General features: G+C 43.6%; 3 protein-coding genes across 4 annotated transcripts in view; all 3 read right to left on the bottom strand.

Moving 5' to 3' along the window:
* Positions 1-17,500, bottom strand: part of LOC310792547 (plasmanylethanolamine desaturase 1) — a gene marked incomplete at both ends in the record, with an annotated part of 58,901 nt that overhangs the window by 15,087 nt on the left and 26,314 nt on the right.
* Positions 4,652-6,555, bottom strand: LOC310792545 (C-type lectin domain family 17, member A-like). Of its 2 annotated transcripts, XM_083654236.1 has the most exons (6): positions 6,426-6,555; positions 6,178-6,267; positions 5,808-6,053; positions 5,533-5,678; positions 5,307-5,410; positions 4,652-5,188 (listed from the first exon to the last, which is right to left on the bottom strand). In XM_083654236.1, the coding sequence occupies exons 1-6, from the start codon at positions 6,541-6,543 to the stop codon at positions 5,044-5,046; spliced, it is 849 nt and encodes a 282-aa protein (XP_083510362.1). In that variant the 5' UTR covers positions 6,544-6,555; the 3' UTR covers positions 4,652-5,043. The 2 variants fall into 2 exon arrangements, with proteins under 2 accessions (XP_083510362.1, XP_083510363.1); XM_083654237.1 differs by lacking the exon at positions 5,808-6,053.
* LOC310792546 (uncharacterized protein) lies at positions 10,461-12,941 on the bottom strand. Its single transcript, XM_083654238.1, has 6 exons — positions 12,822-12,941; positions 11,771-11,860; positions 11,449-11,646; positions 11,168-11,313; positions 10,944-11,047; positions 10,461-10,825 (listed from the first exon to the last, which is right to left on the bottom strand). Exons 1-6 carry the CDS (start codon positions 12,937-12,939, stop codon positions 10,681-10,683), a joined length of 801 nt encoding a protein of 266 aa, XP_083510364.1. The 5' UTR covers positions 12,940-12,941; the 3' UTR covers positions 10,461-10,680.

The raw sequence follows: 17,500 nt of genomic DNA, 5'->3' as shown, positions 1-17,500 counted from the left end.
TATGATCAGTAAGTTTCAGGCCGATACAAATAAACTCTGACTTGACTCTATCTCATTACATTTTGAATGTCTTCTGTTACAATGTTGCAATGTTAAGAGCAGAATCCAAACAGCCGTCACATCTCCTCATCATGCTATCAGTACTCTGTCTCCTCCTGTCTTTCAGGACCTTTCCTTCACTGCTCTTCTCCCCCTGTTGGTCAGTACTCTGTCTCCTCATGTCTTTCAGGACCTTTCCTTCACTGCTCTTCTCCCCCTGCTGGTCAGTACTCTGTCTCCTCATGTCTTTCAGGACCTTTCCTTCACTGCTCTTCTCCCCCTGCTGGTCAGTACTCTGTCTCCTCATGTCTTTCAGGACCTTTCCTTCACTGCTCTTCTCCCCCTGCTGGTCAGTACTCTGTCTCCTCATGTCTTTCAGGACCTTTCCTTCACTGCTCTTCTCCCCCTGCTGGTCAGTACTCTGTCTCCTCATGTCTTTCAGGACCTTTCCTTCACTGCTCTTCTCCACCTGCTGGTCAGTACTCTGTCTCCTCATGTCTTTCAGTACCTTTCCTTCACTGCTCTTCTCCCCCTGCTGGTCAGTACTCTGTCTCCTCATGTCTTTCAGGACCTTTCCTTCACTGCTCTTCTCCCCCTGCTGGTCAGTACTCTGTCTCCTCATGTCTTTCAGGACCTTTCCTTCACTGCTCTTCTCCCCCTGCTGGTCAGTACTCTGTCTCCTCATGTCTTTCAGGACCTTTCCTTCACTGGTCTTCTCCCCCTGCTGGTCAGTACTCTGTCTCCTCATGTCTTTCAGGACCTTTCCTTCACTGCTCTTCTCCCCCTGCTGGTCAGTACTCTGTCTCCTCATGTCTTTCAGGACCTTTCCTTCACTGCTCTTCTCCCCCTGCTGATCAGTACTCTGTCTCCTCATGTCTTTCAGGACCTTTCCTTCACTGCTCTTCTCCCCCTGCTGGTCAGGGATTCAACACAACCGTTACAATTTGACAAAGAGGAAGTATTGAAAAGGTTTAGAAAAAGACATCAAGCTAAAACGGCATGAAGGACGTGAAACCAGCGGGGAGCCAAAGTATGTAAAACGATGAGTGGAAACGCATCATACCCCAGCCACATTTTCAACCATGTGTGCTATGTCAGATCAGAGGTATTATAATTACCATCACTTTATTGTATATTAATGGAGACATGGGGGGAATCACACCCACACACTTTTGACTTATTTACAAAAGAAGAAGTAGCATCTATCAGCCACAGCTGCTGATATGAATCAGTCTCATGACAATCAATCAATCAATCAATCAGTTTAATACATGTCCCAGAAGGGCACTTTGGTTCACATCAGACAGTAGTGGAAATTACAACATCATTACTAATTTGATAGTAGTAATGAAGGCACACTTCAGAATTGAGATACATTATTACTAGTTTGAAAAAGTAATAAGGCACACTTCAATATTATACAATACATAAACATTTGTTGCATTATGTACAGATTCCAAAAGACCATCTACTGCCCTCAGCCGGGTCGCCGCGTGCGCAGCGCCACCGTTGCATTAGCTCCTCAAACGTCGCAAGTGGCTCGCTGTCATCAGCGCCAGATGGAATGTATCGGAGGGAGAGGGAGAGGGGGGGGGGGTGGATGATGCAAGAGCTGTCGGGGGGGAACAAGGCGGGGGGTTTGGGGGGGGAAGAGCTCAGTTGTAGACGAAATATCAGGAGAGCTGCATCCTTGGCAGTAGAGAGTCCAGATTAGGATGAAATGTTTTGGTTGCCTGGAATTCCTTTCACGTCACACAGACCAGGGTCACACAGACCAGAAAGTCAACAGCAGGTGTCAAGTCTCTGATTCCCAACTTAGTTCTTATTGCAGATCAGTGGAATTTCTATGATATATCACAGTTCAAATTCACTGACCGCCCGTCTCAATTTTCATGACGTCACAGCCTAGGGTCAATCGCTGTTGTCTTCCCGTATCCCGCGGTGAAAAGATCCGTCTGGGCAGAGGGTGGGGGTTCCCCGGACCCCGCATTCTTCAAAGTTTAGTTGATTTGCGTTGAGAGACCAGCTTAGTAAATCCAATAAATCCATATTTGTCATTTCGAGTAGACGAATCCAAGTTTGCTCTGGGTGTTGTTGCAGGCAGAGGGAAAGAAAGGAGATAAGGGAGAGCGAGAAAGAAAAGCGACTGCCCTGTTCAAGTGCTGGATGCAAAAGCACTGACTGATGACTTAGGAGGGATACTGAGTGCACAACACAATGAACTTCTAAAACCATTGAATATGAACGTCACTTTTTGCAGTAACGAGTCATTGGGTCCAATAACAAGTCATTGGGCTCAGTAACGAGTCATTGGGCCCAGTAACGAGTCATTGGGTCCAGTAACGAGTCATTGGGCTCAGTAACAAGTCATTGGGCCCAGTAACGAGTCATTGGGTCCAGTAACGAGTCATTGGGTCCAGTAACGAGTCATTGGGCTCAGTAACGAGTCATTGGGTCCAGTAACGAGTCATTGGGCCCAATAACAAGTCATTGGGCCCAGTAACGAGTCATTGGGTCCAGGAACGAGTCATTGGGCCCAATAACAAGTCATTGGGCTCAGTAACAAGTCATTGGGCTCAGTAACGAGTCATTGGGCCCAGTAACGAGTCATTGGGCTCAGTAACAAGTCATTGGGCCCAGTAACGAGTCATAACGAGTCATTGGGCCCAGTAACAAGTCATTGGGCCCAGTAACGAGGCATTGGGCCCAGTAACGAGTCATTGGGCTCAGTAACGAGTCATTGGTCCCAGTAACAAGTCATTGGGCTCAGTAACAAGTCATTGGGCTCAGTAACAAGTCATTGGGCCCAGTAACGAGTCATTGGGCCCAGTAACGAGTCATTGGGCCCAGTAACGAGTCATTTGGCCCAGTAACAAGTCATTGGGCCCAGTAACAAGTCATTGGGCCCAGTAACAAGTCATTGGGCCCAGTAACGAGTCATTGGGCTCAGTAACGAGTCATTGGGCCCAGTAACGAGTCATTGGGCCCAGTAACGAGTCATTGGGCTCAGTAACGAGTCATTGGGCCCAGTAACGGGAGCCGCAGATCGACTCGCCAGTTAAGTTTAGGCAACTAAAAGAACTTGGTGAATGTTTGGGTTATGGTTTGGGGTTCGGGGTTAAAAACGAGATCAAAACACAAGACACATCAGGTCTTGAACCAGGTCTCTCACATGAGAAAGTTAGCAGTCTCCTATAGCAGCTGAACAAACATCACATTCTAAACATTTTAAAGATGTTTTTGTTAAACTTACAACGTCTTTGGGCTGTGGACCAACGTCACTATGTCACATGTTGTGTGATACTGGCTCACCATTTCTGCATCTGTGGCTTGACTCAACAGTACACTAATAGTACAGTACAATACAGTACAGTACAATACAGTACAATACAGTACAGCACAATACAGTACAATACAGTACAGCACAGTACAATACAGTACAGTACAATACAGTACAGTACAGTACAGTACAGTATTGTGCAGTACAGTAGCTACAGCACTGTATAGGACAGTAGGCTACAGTACATTTACAGGACAATTATTCCACCACTTTCTATAGGACACACAGTAACAAGCCTCTCTACAAATATGACCCAATACATTTGACCCAATTCTGCCTTAAAGCCCCATTCAGTAAGTTTTCCAAGTTTTACTGTTGGAGAAACTGCGCCCTCTGGGTCCAATAGTATCGATAACGATATCGCCGTTCAAAGTCAACAAAACACAGCGCCAGAAAGCTCTATGTACATGTTGTGACATCGGGTACTCACCACGTGATGAAATAATAATCCATAGTTCCGTGAAACATCATTTTCGTAGCAAATCCGAATCGAGTTACTTCCTTGTTTTCATGAAGACAGCGCTTCCGCTGTACAGCGCATGCGCGCATGCTTTTCTTTTTTCTTTTTTCTTGCTACGGGACGTGGCAGACAAACTGCTTAGTCCGAGGGCTGGCCAATGGAGGGCGGTGTGGGATAAATAAAGATGAGGTTCTCCCTATTACAAGTCAATCTACCATGTCCTGTGACTAAAAAGCTCTTATATTACAGTAAAAAATGTCAAAAATCTTACTGATTGGGGCTTTAATATTGACACCGTTTTATTTCAAAGCAGTTACTTAAAGAAAAATAAAAAAAAATACAATATAGGAAAAATAGCCAGTATCTCATAAAATGATAACAGCCCTGGAAACTGTACAGTAATGTAAAACAGCAAGGGAAGGCAGGAAATGAGCAAACTTCAATGCTGCTAAACACTCCTTTAAAGTTTGAAATAACATTTTGCAAACAGATGATATAAACTGTGCTGTAAACATGTTATATACTGAGAGACAGCAGCTGTTACAGATGATATAAACTGTGCTGTAAACATGTTATATACTGAGAGACAGCAGCTGTTATAGATGATATAAACTGTGCTGTAAATATGTTATATACTGAGACAGCAGCTGTTACAGATGATATAAACTGTGCTGTAAGCATGTTATATACTGAGAGACAGCAGCTGTTACAGATGATATAAACTGTGCTGTGCTGTAAACATGTTATATACTGAGAGACAGCAGCTGTTACAGATGATATAAACTGTGCTGTAAACATGTTATATACTGAGAGACAGCAGCTGTAACAGATGATATAAAGTGTGCTGTAAACATGTTATATACTGAAAGACAGCAGCTGTAACAGATGATATAAACTGTGCTGTAAACATGTTATATACTGAGAGACAGCAGCTGTTACAGATGATATAAACTGTGCTGTAAACATGTTATATACTGAGAGACAGCAGCTGTTACAGATGATATAAACTGTGCTGTAAACATGTTATATACTGAGAGACAGCAACTGTTACAGATGATATAAACTGGGCTGTAAATATGTTATATACTGAGAGACAGCAGCTGTAAAAGCAGCTGATCCAGGTTTTGGCTCTAAATATACTAATGCACTTATAGGTAAATATTGAACAAGGGGCTTTAACAAAGCTGTTATTAATGAGGAACTGTCACACCTTCATCTCACAGACCCAGCCGGTCTTTGCGTCACATGACCAGTCACCCCACTTCTTCAAAGGGTCAGGATATGGAATATACATCAGAGCACAGTCCTCGTCATCCAGATGTCTAGCAGGCTCCCCTCGTGCCCAGTACCTGAAACAGAGGAGGACAAGGAGTCAAAACCTGTGGTGAAGACATGGTCCATACTGTAGCTACAGTGACTCTGGAAGTCTCACACCAATGAGTCAGAACAAATGTGATCAGGTCTTACGCTGTGGTCAGAGGTGATCCATCCACCCATCTCCAGGTCCCTTCTGTCTCTCTGTCTGTCAGACCAATCCACACAGCCCTGATGTTTAGCCCAACCAGGAATTCCTGTTTGTGGAGACAGAAGTAGAGGGTTCACATACAATGCACACACACACGCACACGCACACGCACACACACACACACACACACACACACACACACACACACACACACACACACACACACACCTGTTCCTCTCTGCTGTTGATGATCACCAGATCAGCTCCTCTCTTCAGACAGTCCTGTCTGCTCTCTTCCCAGGTTTTAGCCTCAGCAGCAGCAGAGATGTAGTACAACTTAGAGTCAAATCTAGTCCAACAATTAGACCTTTTGGCTGCGACAAATCAACACAACACAACAAAACATGTATGTTAATGATCACACTCACACATAAAATAATAACTATGTGAACTGCTTTCATTTAATGATATCATTTAACTTATTCTGATCAACATTTACTCACTCTGGTTACATAAACCCGCTCTCAGGATGGTCTGTAACTGGTCTCTCTCTTCAGTCAGGATGTTGTTACTGGTCTGTAACTGGTCTCTCTCTTTAGTCAGGATGTTGTTACTGGTCTGTAACTGGTCTTTCTCTCTGGTCAGGATGGCGTTACTGGTCTCTCGCTCTTTAGTCTGGTTGTTGTTACTGGTCTGTAACTGGTCTCTCTCCATCGTCAACAGCTCAAGCTTCTGCACATCTGAATTATCTGAAAGCAGTTGTCAGAGAAAACCATGTTCCTTGAATTAGTCCTTCTAGGTTGGAGGAATTGAGATATCTGCTTCTCTTGGCAGTGACCAAACATAAGGAATTGAAAATAGAAAGACACTCACGCACGAAGAGACGCAGAGAGACGTTGAGAGCAGCTTGTGTAGCACACAGCAGCCCAAAGCTCACCAAGACCAGCTTGTAAACGTTTCCCTCTGTGGAACCAACATTCACATGTAGGACAGCAGCTCACAAAACCATTTCCACTGCTCACTGCTGTTTATAGTGTCAAGAAGATGTAGCAAGCAAAATGTGACATCTTCAAATCATCTTATTCTCTTATTCTATCTAATTCTTCTCATATTTTTCTTACCATGTCTCTTGGCTACCCGCTGACGCCTCTCAGCAGAATGAGCCGTCATGGGATGATCCTCGTTGATCTCAGTTATTTCAAGTTCCTCTCGTCGGGCACGACGGGCAGACCTCGCCATGCTGCAGCTCTCTCTGCTTGTGACTTCTGCTTCTGTGGCTTGACTCTATAGATGGTTTTCACCAGAGCGCAACCCCACAGCACTTCCTTTTTCTCAGCATTCGGCAAACTGCAGAAATATTCACTCAACATCGTTACTTTTGTTTTCGCTGCTAAGCTGTATAGAGTGTTTTCACGGAATGGTCAGTCCTGCACTTGAATGTTTTTTTTTCTTTTATGTCCATGGCAAACACTGCAACAGGAAGTGAGCGGGGGTTCAATTTAGAATGTTTTTGTTGTCAAATGAAAACCGTCTATATGTTCCTCAGAACTCTGTCAGCATCACACTGGTGCTTTGAGACTATAATTAAGAAAGACTACCAGCAATTTGACATTTACCTATTTAGAAAATGTCACTTTCTCTTGCACTTCCTCAAGGCTCTCTCTCTCTCTCTCTGTTCTCCTTTCCCTCCATGCCCTCACCCCCAGTCTAACACACACTAAAACACTACAATTATTGTAATTTATATAACTTAGAACACTGGTGCTTTGAGACTGTGATTAAAGTAAACATCCACAATGCATTTAAGAGTCAGTTCTGCCACTCGTGATCACTAATTGATTGTTTTTCAAGCTGTAGTTGAAAACCTTCATATTTGCTTTGCACCTATCAGGGGTTCCTGTTTCCCAGGAAGAATTCTCTGGCATACAGGAACTGATGCCTTTTATGTTTCCTGCATGTTTCCTGTTTGTAATAAATAAATACAGGACAGGAGGAGTTTACAGTGAATGTCTTTAATATTATGTTGAGCCAGAGCATTGAGAGCAAAACACCAAAACAATGATCACCAAAGCTGTAACAAAATCAATAAATATGATCAGTAAGTTTCAGGCCGATACAAATAAACTCTGACTTGACTCTATCTCATTACATTTTGAATGTCTTCTGTTACAATGTTGCAATCTTAAGAGCAAAATCCAAACAGCCATCACATCTCCTCATCATGCTATCAGTACTCTGTCTCCTCATGTCTTTCAGGACCTTTCCTTCACTGCTCTTCTCCCCCTGCTGGTCAGTACTCTGTCTCCTCATGTCTTTCAGGACCTTTCCTTCACTGTTCTTCTCCCCCTGCTGGTCAGTACTCTGTCTCCTCATGTCTTTCAGGACCTTTCCTTCACTGCTCTTCTCCCCCTGCTGGTCAGTACTCTGTCTCCTCATGTCTTTCAGGACCTTTCCTTCACTGCTCTTCTCCCCCTGCTGGTCAGTACTCTGTCTCCTCATGTCTTTCAGGACCTTTCCTTCACTGCTCTTCTCCCCCTGCTGGTCAGTACTCTGTCTCCTCATGTCTTTCAGGACCTTTCCTTCACTGCTCTTCTCCCCCTGCTGGTCAGTACTCTGTCTCCTCATGTCTTTCAGGACCTTTCCTTCACTGTTCTTCTCCCCCTGCTGGTCAGTACTCTGTCTCCTCATGTCTTTCAGGACCTTTCCTTCACTGCTCTTCTCCCCCTGCTGGTCAGTACTCTGTCTCCTCATGTCTTTCAGGGCCTTTCCTTCACTGCTCTTCTCCCCCTGCTGGTCAGTACTCTGTCTCCTCATGTCTTTCAGGACCTTTCCTTCACTGCTCTTCTCCCCCTGCTGGTCAGGGATTCAACACAACATTCTAATTTGACAAAGAGGAAGTATTGAAAAGGTTTAGAAAAATACATCTATAAAAGACATCAAGCTAACAACCACATGAAGGAAGTGAAACCAGCGGGGAGCCAAAGTATGTGAAACGATGAGTACATCGCCGTGGAAACGCATCATAACCCAGCCACATTTTCAACCATGTGTGCTATCTCAGATCAGAGGTATTATAATTACCATCACTTTATTGTATATTAATGGAGACATGGGGGGAATCACACCCACACACTTTTGACTTATTTACAAAAGAAAAATCTCATGACTGATGGCTTAGGAGGGATACTGAGTGCACAGCACAATGAACTTCTAAAACCATTGAATATGAACATCACTTTTTGCCTCAGTCCACCGCTACTTCCTGGTTGCTGAGTCATTGGGCCCAGTAACAAGTCATTGGGCCCAGTAACAAGTCATTGGGCCCAGTAACGAGTCATTGGGTCCAGTAACGAGTCATTGGGTCCAGTAATGAGTCATTGGGCCCAGTAACGAGTCAATGGGCCCAGTAACGAGTCAATGGGCCCAGTAACGAGTCATTGGGCCCAGTAACGAGTCAATGGGCGCAGTAACGAGTCATTGGGCCCAGTAACGAGTCAATGGGCCCAGTAACGAGTCATTGGGCCCAGTAACGAGTCAATGGGCCCAGTAACGAGTCATTGGGTCCAGTAACGAGTTATTGGGCCCAGTAATGAGTCATTGGGCCCAGTAACAAGTCATTGGGCCCAGTAACGAGTCAATGGGCCCAGTAACGAGTCATTGGGCCCAGTAACGAGTCATTGGGCGCAGTAACGGGAGCCGCAGATCGACTCGCCAGTTAACTTTAGGCAACTAAAAGAACTTGGTGAATGTTTGGGTTATGGTTCGGGGTTAGGGGTTAAAAACGAGATCAAAACACAAGACACATCAGGTCTTGAACCAGGTCTCTCACATGAGAAAGTTAGCAGTCTCCTATAGCAGCTGAACAAACATCACATTCTAAACATTTTAAAGACGTTTTTGTTAAACTACAATGTCTTTGGGCTGTGGACCAACGTCCCTATGTCACATGTTGTGTGATACTGGCTCGCCATTTCTGTATCTGTGGCTTGACTCAGCAGTACACTAATAGTACAGTACAATACAGTACAGTACAGTACAGTATTGTGCAGTACAGTACAGTGCAGTACAGTATTGTGCAGTACAGTAGCTACAGTACTGTATAGGACAGTAGGCTACAGTACATTTACAGGACAATTATTCCACCACTTTCTATAGGACACACAGTAACAAGCCTCTCTACAAATATGACCCAATACATTTGACCCAATTCTGCCTTAATATTGACACCGTTTTTATTTCAAAGCAGTTACTTAAAAAAAAATACAATATAGGAAAAATAGCCAGTATCTCATAAAATGATAACAGCACTGGAAACTGTACAGTGATGTAAAACAGAAAGGGAAGGCAGGAAATGAGCAAACTTCAATTATGCTAAATGCTCCTTTAAAGTTTGAAACAACATTTTGCAAACAGATGATATAAACTCTGCTGTAAATGTTATATACTGAGAGACAGCAGCTGTTACAGATGATATAAACTGTGCTGTAAACATGTTATATACTGAGAGACAGCAGCTGTAACAGATGATATAAACTGTGCTGTAAACATGTTATATACTGAGAGACAGCAGCTGTTACAGATGATATAAACTGTGCTGTAAACATGTTATATACTGAGAGACAGCAGCTGTTACAGATGATATAAACTGTGCTGTAAACATGTTATATACTGAGAGACAGCAGCTGTAACAGATGATATAAACTGTGCTGTAAACATGTTATATACTGAGAGACAGCAGCTGTAACAGATGATATAAACTGTGCTGTAAACATGTTATATACTGAGAGACAGCAGCTGTAACAGATGATATAAACTGTGCTGTAAACATGTTATATACTGAAAGACAGCAGCTGTTACAGATGATATAAACTGTGCTGTAAACATGTTATATACTGAGAGACAGCAGCTGTTACAGATGATATAAACTGTGCTGTAAACATGTTATATACTGAGAGACAGCAGCTGTAACATATGATATAAACTGTGCTGTAAACATGTTATATACTGAAAGACAGCAGCTGTTACAGATGATATAAACTGTGCTGTAAACATGTTATATACTGAGAGACAGCAGCTGTTACAGATGATATAAACTGTGCTGTAAACATGTTATATACTGAGAGACAGCAGCTGTAACATATGATATAAACTGTGCTGTAAACATGTTATATACTGAAAGACAGCAGCTGTTACAGATGATATAAACTGTGCTGTAAACATGTTATATACTGAAAGACAGCAGCTGTAACAGATGATATAAACTGTGCTGTAAACATGTTATATACTGAAAGACAGCAGCTGTAACAGCAGCTGATCCAAGTTTTGGCTCTAAATATACTAATGCGCTTTAACAAAGCTGTTATTAATGAGGAACTGTCACACCTTCATCTCACAGACCCAGCGCAGCTTTGTGTCACATGGCACGTCAAACCACTTGTTCAAAGTGTCACTAGAATAAAAAGACAGCACAGCACAGTCCAGGTCACCCAGCAGACTATTAGGCTGCCCTGGTTCCCAGTACCTGAAACAGAGGAGGACAAGGAGTCAAACCCTGTGGTGAAGACATGGTCCATACTGCAGCTACAGTGACTCTGGAAGTCTCACACCAATGAGTCAGAACAAATGTGATCAGGTCTTACGCTGTGGTCAGAGGTGATCCATCCACCCATCTCCAGGTCCCTTCTGTCTCTCTGTCTGTCAGACCAATCCACACCTCCACGATTTTTAGTCCAACCAGGAAGTCCTGTTTGTGGAGACAGAAGTAGAGGGTTCACACACTGCATGCACGAGCGCACGCACACACGCACACGCACACACACACACACACACACACACACACACACACACACACACACACACACACCTGTTCCTCTCTGCTGTTGATGATCACCAGATCAGCTCCTCTCTTCAGACAGTCCTGTCTGCTCTCTTCCCAGGTTTTCTCCTCACCAGCAGCAGAGATGTAGTACCACTTAGAGTCAATTCTAGTCCAACAATTAGACGTTTGGGCTGCGACAAATCAACACAACACAACAAAACATGTATGTTAATGATCACACTCACACATAAAATAATAACTATGTGAACTGCTTTCATTTAATGACATCATTTACCGGTAACTTATTCTGATCAACATTTACTCACTCTGATTACACACTCCCAGGATGGTCTGTAACTGGTCTCTCTCTTCAGTCAGGATGTTGTTACTGGTCTGTAACTTGTCTTTCTCTCTGGTCAGGTTGGCGTTACTGGTCTCTCGCTCTTTAATCAGGATGTTGTTACTGGTCTGTAACTGGTCTCTCTCCATCGTCAACAGCTCAAGCTTCCGCATATCTGAATTATCTGAAAGCAGTTGTCAGAGAAAACCATGTTCCTTGAATTAGTCCTTCTAGGTTGGAGGAATTGAGATATCTGCTTCTCTTGGCAGTGACCAAACATAAAGAATTGAAAATAGAAAGACACTCACGCACGATGAGACGCAGAGAGACGTTGAGAGCAGCTTGTGTAGCACACAGCAGCCCAAAGCTCACCAAGACCAGCTTGTAAACGTTTCCCTCTGTGGAACCAACATTCACATGTAGGACAGCAGCTCACAAAACCATTTCCACTGCTCACTGCTGTTTATAGTGTCAAGAAGATGTATCAAGCAAAATGTGACATCTTCAAATCATCTTCCCATATTTTTCCAACACATTTGTCTCACAGACAATTGTAAAATAGCAACGTTTTGGACCAACGTTACTATGTTACAATTTTGGCTTTGAAACTGTAAAATGGTAACGTTCTGAGATTTTAGGGTTAGGGTTAGGGTTAGGGGAGGGGTTAGAAACGGAAAATCTCCGTAAACCACGCCCACCCCTGTAGAAACGTACATTACCATTTTACAATTTTGGAGCCGAAATTGAACATTAGAACATTTTGTCCATTTGAAAGAAAAATGCTTCAATCTGGTGCACTTTGAGAGCAAAATTAAGAGGTTAGATCTATAAAGAGCTACAGACATCATGTTAGATTAATATCCTCTTTACTGTGCTGTTGCTTCACAATGATACAAAAAATAAATGTCTCCCCATATAATACAATTGATATTCTGCATACTGGTCACATGGCAGAATACTGCTCAATTAAATACAATGGCCCATCTACACAAACATCACTTACAGGGGAGTTACTTACCCATTCACTTCAATAGAACTGTCCCCAAAGTCTAGCCCCAATCTAGCCCCAATGCAAAATGTGAACGTTGTGGTGAGTTACGTATGTCTCTTCCTTCTATAGCACACAGAGAGGAAGCAAATTGTTGCATTTCTGATCAACTGTCATATATCATGTTATTTATGAGGGCTTTAAAACATCAATGACAGATGAATAGATCTGGGGGCCGGGGCTATTGTTCTTTTTTTTATGACCTCTGTGTCCTCAATGGTAGCTACGGGCCTCATTGTAACATAGCAATGTTGCTCCAAAAACGTTGCTATTTTACAATTTTTTTGGAGATCGGGTTGTATTTTTCTTACCATGTCTCTTGGCTACGCGCTGACGCCTCTCAGCAGAATGAGCCGTCATGGGATGATCCTCGTCGATCTCAGTTATTTCAAGTTCCTCTCGACGGGCACGACGAGCAGACCTCGCCATGCTGCAGCTCTCTCTGCTTGTGACTTCTGCTTCTGTGGCTTGACTCTATATGTTCCTCAGAACTCTGTCAGCATTTGCGTCAATCACACCTCTAGACGCCACTAAGACATGGCAGTTATGGGTAAATCACACATCTAGACCACACTAACGCAGGGAGGAAGCTGACTGCATTAGTATCCAACACATAATGTTTTTTACTTTGCATGTTATAATTTGAGACAGTTTTTCTGTATCGCTCTGTCTTCTACTACTGATGTGACCTCTGTGCTGCAAACTGCACTAAGTCATATTCCACCTGCTGACTGTGACTATCAAAGTGACTCTTGACTCTTAAATGAGGGCTATGAAGCACTGCAGGAGATGAATATAATAATATGATGTTGAGCACAAAACACCAAAACAATGATCACCAAAGCTGTAAAGCTGCGTTCACACCGACCTATTTAAGTTTTTCGCTGGCATCGAGTTTACATACAAAGTCAATGCAAATGAGCGATTGAGCGTATATTCGCCCGGGAGAAAAATCGCTGGGCGTCAGAGCGACAGCGACAGAGCGATAGGGCGAAAACTCTCTTGTCGCCCGAGATGAAATATCCCAACTCGGGCGAAATTTCGCTGCCAACAGTCGACCGCTGTTCAATGCTGATTGGCTGCCGTGTGAGAGTGAGTCAAGGATCACACTGGCTTGGAACAAACCGCTGGTTTATTGTGTGGCAACAAACCGCATTGACAGCTGACATGAAGTGAAGTCTGTAATACATCATGACATTACGTAACGTTATAGCCCCCAGATGTCCGTCAATTCTTGTGCCTGTTGACGAGCGATTTAAACACAGCGACAGAGTGATTCCAAAGGGTTGAATCGAGTGACAGAGAGAAAAATAAATATCTGGGTGTGAACACAGCTTTACCAAAATCAAGAAATACGATCAGTAAGTTTCAGGCCGATACAAATAAACTGTGACGACTCTATCTCATTACATTTTGAATGTCTTCTGTTAAAATGTTGCAATCTTAAGAGCAGAATCCAAACAGCCATCACATCTCCTCATCATGCTATCAGTACTCTGTCTCCTCATGTATTTCAGGACCTTTCCTTCACTGCTCTTCTCCCCCTGCTGGTCAGTACTCTGTCTCCTCATGTATTTCAGGACCTTTCCTTCACTGCTCTTCTCCCCCTGCTGGTCAGTACTCTGTCTCCTCATGTCTTTCAGGACCTTTCCTTCACTGCTCTTCTCCCCCTGCTGGTCAGTACTCTCTCTCCTCATGTCTTTCAGGACCTTTCCTTCACTGCTCTTCTCCCCCTGCTGGTCAGGGATTCAACACAACATTATAATTTGACAAAGAGGAAGTATTGAAAAGGTTTAGAAAAAGACATCAAGCTAAATCTGCATGAAGGAAGTGAAACCAGCGGGGGGCCAAACTATGTGAAACCATGAGTACATCACCGTGGAAACGCATCATAACCCAGCCACATTTTCAACCATGTTTGCTATCTCAGATCAGAGGTATTATAATTACCATCACTTTATTGTATATTAATGGAGACATGGGGGGAATCACACCTACACGAGTTAACTTATTTACAAAAGAAGAAGTAGCATCTATAGCAGAAACAGCTGCTGATATGAATCAGTCTCATGACTGATGGCTCAGGAGGGATACTGAGTGCACAACACAATGAACTTCTAAAACCATTGAATATGAACGTCACTTTTTGCCTCAGTCCACTGCTACTTCCTGGTTGCTGAGTCGTTCGGCCCAGTAACAAGTCATTGGGTCCAGTAACGAGTCATTGGGCCCAGTAACAAGTCATTGGGCCCAGTAAGGATTCATTGGGCCCAGTAAGGATTCATTGGGCCCAGTAAGAAGTCATTGGACCCAGTAACAAGTCATTGGGCCCAGTAACGAGCCATTGGGCCCAGTAACGAGTCATTGGGCTCAGTAACAAGTCATTGGGCTCAGTAACAAGTCATTAGGCCGAGTAACGAGTCATTAGGCCCAGTAACGAGTCATTGGGCCCAGTAACAAGTCATTGGGCTCAGTAACAAGTCATTGGGCTCAGTAACAAGTCATTGGGCCCAGTAACAAGTCATTAGGCCCAGTAATGAGTCATTGGGCCCAGTAACAAGTCATTGGACCCGGTAACAAGTCATTGGGCCCAGTAACGAGTCATTGGGCCCAGTAACAAGTCATTGGGCTCAGTAACGAGTCATTGGGCTCAGTAACAAGTCATTGGGCCCAGTAACAAGTCATTAGGCCCAGTAACGAGTCATTGGGCCCAGTAACAAGTCATTGGGCTCAGTAACAAGTCATTGGGCCCAGTAACAAGTCATTAGGCCCAGTAATGAGTCATTGGGCCCAGTAATGAGTCATTGGGCCCAGTAACAAGTCATTGGGTCCAGTAACGAGGCATTGGGCCCAGTAACAAGTCATTGGGTCCAGTAACGAGGCATTGGGCCCGGTAACGAGTCATTGGGCCCAGTAACAAGTCATTGGGTCCAGTAACGAGGCATTGGGCCCAGTAACGAGTCATTGGACCCAGTAACGAGACATTGGGCCCAGTAATGAGTAGGGGTGTCACGATATTTCGTCGCACGATATATATCGCGACATCGAAACGTCACAATATGCGTATCGTCAGAAAAAAATATCGTAAAAAAAAAAAAAAAAAAAATTTTTTTGCTCCTGAATAATAATAGAACAAATTTAGCAGAATCAACACGCATGAGTGCGGGGGTAGACTACTTCTGGCATGGCAAAACAGCTCAAGGGGTACATAAGATTACATAAGTTTAGGGACCATTGAGCATGAGTTATTTAAGAAATAGATTGTATACTTTATTTTTCTTTCACCATGCAACAAACATTTAGTTTGTGACAGTGTGACACATTCTATTGCAAGAGAAGCATTATCTTCCATGTTGTTTTATAGTTATTATAATAACAATTTCCAAAAACAGCATTTGTTTTGTATTTTGTGTATTTCAAATGAAATACTATTTTTCCAGTATTTTCCCAGGGCTCCCTTGAAAAGAGGTTTCGATTTCAACGGGACTCACATGGTTAAATAAATGATAAATAAATACATAAAAATTATTTACTTTTGTTAAAAAGAATATTGTTAAAATATCGTATCGTATCGTTATCGTGAACCCAATATCGTGTATCGTATCGTATCGTATCGTGAAATTAGTGTATCGTGACAGTAATGAGTCATTGGGTCCAGTAACGAGTCATTGGGTCCAGTAACGATGCAATGGGCCCAGTAACGAGTCATTGGGCCCAGTAACGAGTCATTGGGCCCAATGACTCGTTACTGGGCCCAATGACTCGTTACTGGGCCCAGTAACGGGAGCCGCTGGTCGACACGCCAGTTAAGTTTAGGCAACTAAAAGAACTTGGTGAATGTTAGGGTTATGGTTCGAGGTTAGGGGTTAAAAACGAGATCAAAACACAAGACACATCAGGTCTTGAACCAGGTCTCTCACATGAGAAAGTTAGCAGTCTCCTATAGCAGCTGAACAAACATCACATTCTAAACATTTTAAAGACGTTTTTGTTCAACTACAACGTCTTTGGGCTGTGGACCAACGTCACTATGTCACATGTTGTGTGATACTGGCTCGCCATTTCTGTATCTGTGGCTTGACTCAGCAGTACACTAATAGTACAGTACAGTACAGTACAGTGCAATACAATACAGTACAGTACAGTACAATACAGTACAGTACAATACAGTATGGTGCAGTACAGTAGCTACAGTACTGTAATAGCAGTGGTTCTCAAATGGGGGTCCGGGGACCCCCAGGGGGCAGAACCGGCTCGCCCTACAGGCGAAACAGTTTCCTGCCTGGGGCGCCAGTTCGGCTAGGGCGCTCTGTAGCCCTCACAAAACAACAAACAAACAAAAACAAAAATCGCTGCTGTGCACCCAGGCGCCCCCTCCTTTTCTGCACAATCAGTGCCTGAAATTGGGCGCAGGATTGCGGGAATCCCGACAAGCCGCTTGTCACAGACAGCGTCAGTGCAGCAGCTGAGTAGCCTACGTCGGAGGTGGTGGTGAGTGTCACTTCACCTGCCTTAGTGCCTTCTCCTCCCTGTCAAAAGTGAACCAGGAAAATACATTTTAAAAGGCTGTAGGCTGCTTTAGTTTAGTTTCCCTCTTTTTTAGTTTTGTTTCTGTTTGACATCTACTAGACTAGCTTGTAATCCTGGTCGCTTTCAGTAGTCTGGAGCCGTTTTGAAACATTTCTGCTGATTCAGGCGAACTCATTGACAAAGCACCCGGACGATTTTTATTGTGAAGAACCTACAGATACAGCTCTGACTATTGACAGAGAGGGAGAGCGAGAGAGACAGAGAGAGAGAGGGGGGGAGGAGAGAAAATACGTGAGTGAAACAGCAGAGCAGATTGTGGGAGAAACCAACATGCAAGTAAGTAGACTCAGCCCTCAGTCTTAATCCGTTTCACTCCTGTAAGACTGAGAATATTACTATTTAAATCTTTGCATAATGTTAGGTGGCGCTGTTGGAAGCCTTGCATCGGAGAACCAATCAT

This window comes from Poromitra crassiceps (assembly GCF_964638095.1).
Source record: "Poromitra crassiceps genome assembly, chromosome: 18".
NCBI classification, from domain to species: Eukaryota; Metazoa; Chordata; class Actinopteri; order Beryciformes; family Melamphaidae; genus Poromitra; species Poromitra crassiceps.
The sequence above is the reverse complement of the archived record's forward strand: the minus strand, read 5'-3'. Positions and strand labels throughout refer to the sequence as shown.

Bases quoted from the DNA above. Each gene is read 5' to 3' on its own strand.
- LOC310792545 (XM_083654236.1), bottom strand. From the start codon at position 6,543: ATGGCGAGGTCTGCCCGTCGTGCCCGACGAGAGGAACTTGAAATAACT. The intron at 6,054-6,177 runs GTGAGTGTCTTT...AACTGCTTTCAG, and splicing joins CTCTCTGCGTCTCTTCGTGC to ATAATTCAGATGTGCAGAAG. The intron at 5,679-5,807 runs GTGAGTAAATGT...GATTTGTCGCAG, and splicing joins AGCGGGTTTATGTAACCAGA to CCAAAAGGTCTAATTGTTGG.
- LOC310792546 (XM_083654238.1), bottom strand. From the start codon at position 12,939: ATGGCGAGGTCTGCTCGTCGTGCCCGTCGAGAGGAACTTGAAATAACT. The intron at 11,861-12,821 runs GTAAGAAAAATA...TTGGTTCCACAG, and splicing joins GCGCGTAGCCAAGAGACATG to AGGGAAACGTTTACAAGCTG. The intron at 11,048-11,167 runs GTGTGTGTGTGT...CTCCACAAACAG, and splicing joins TCAACAGCAGAGAGGAACAG to GACTTCCTGGTTGGACTAAA.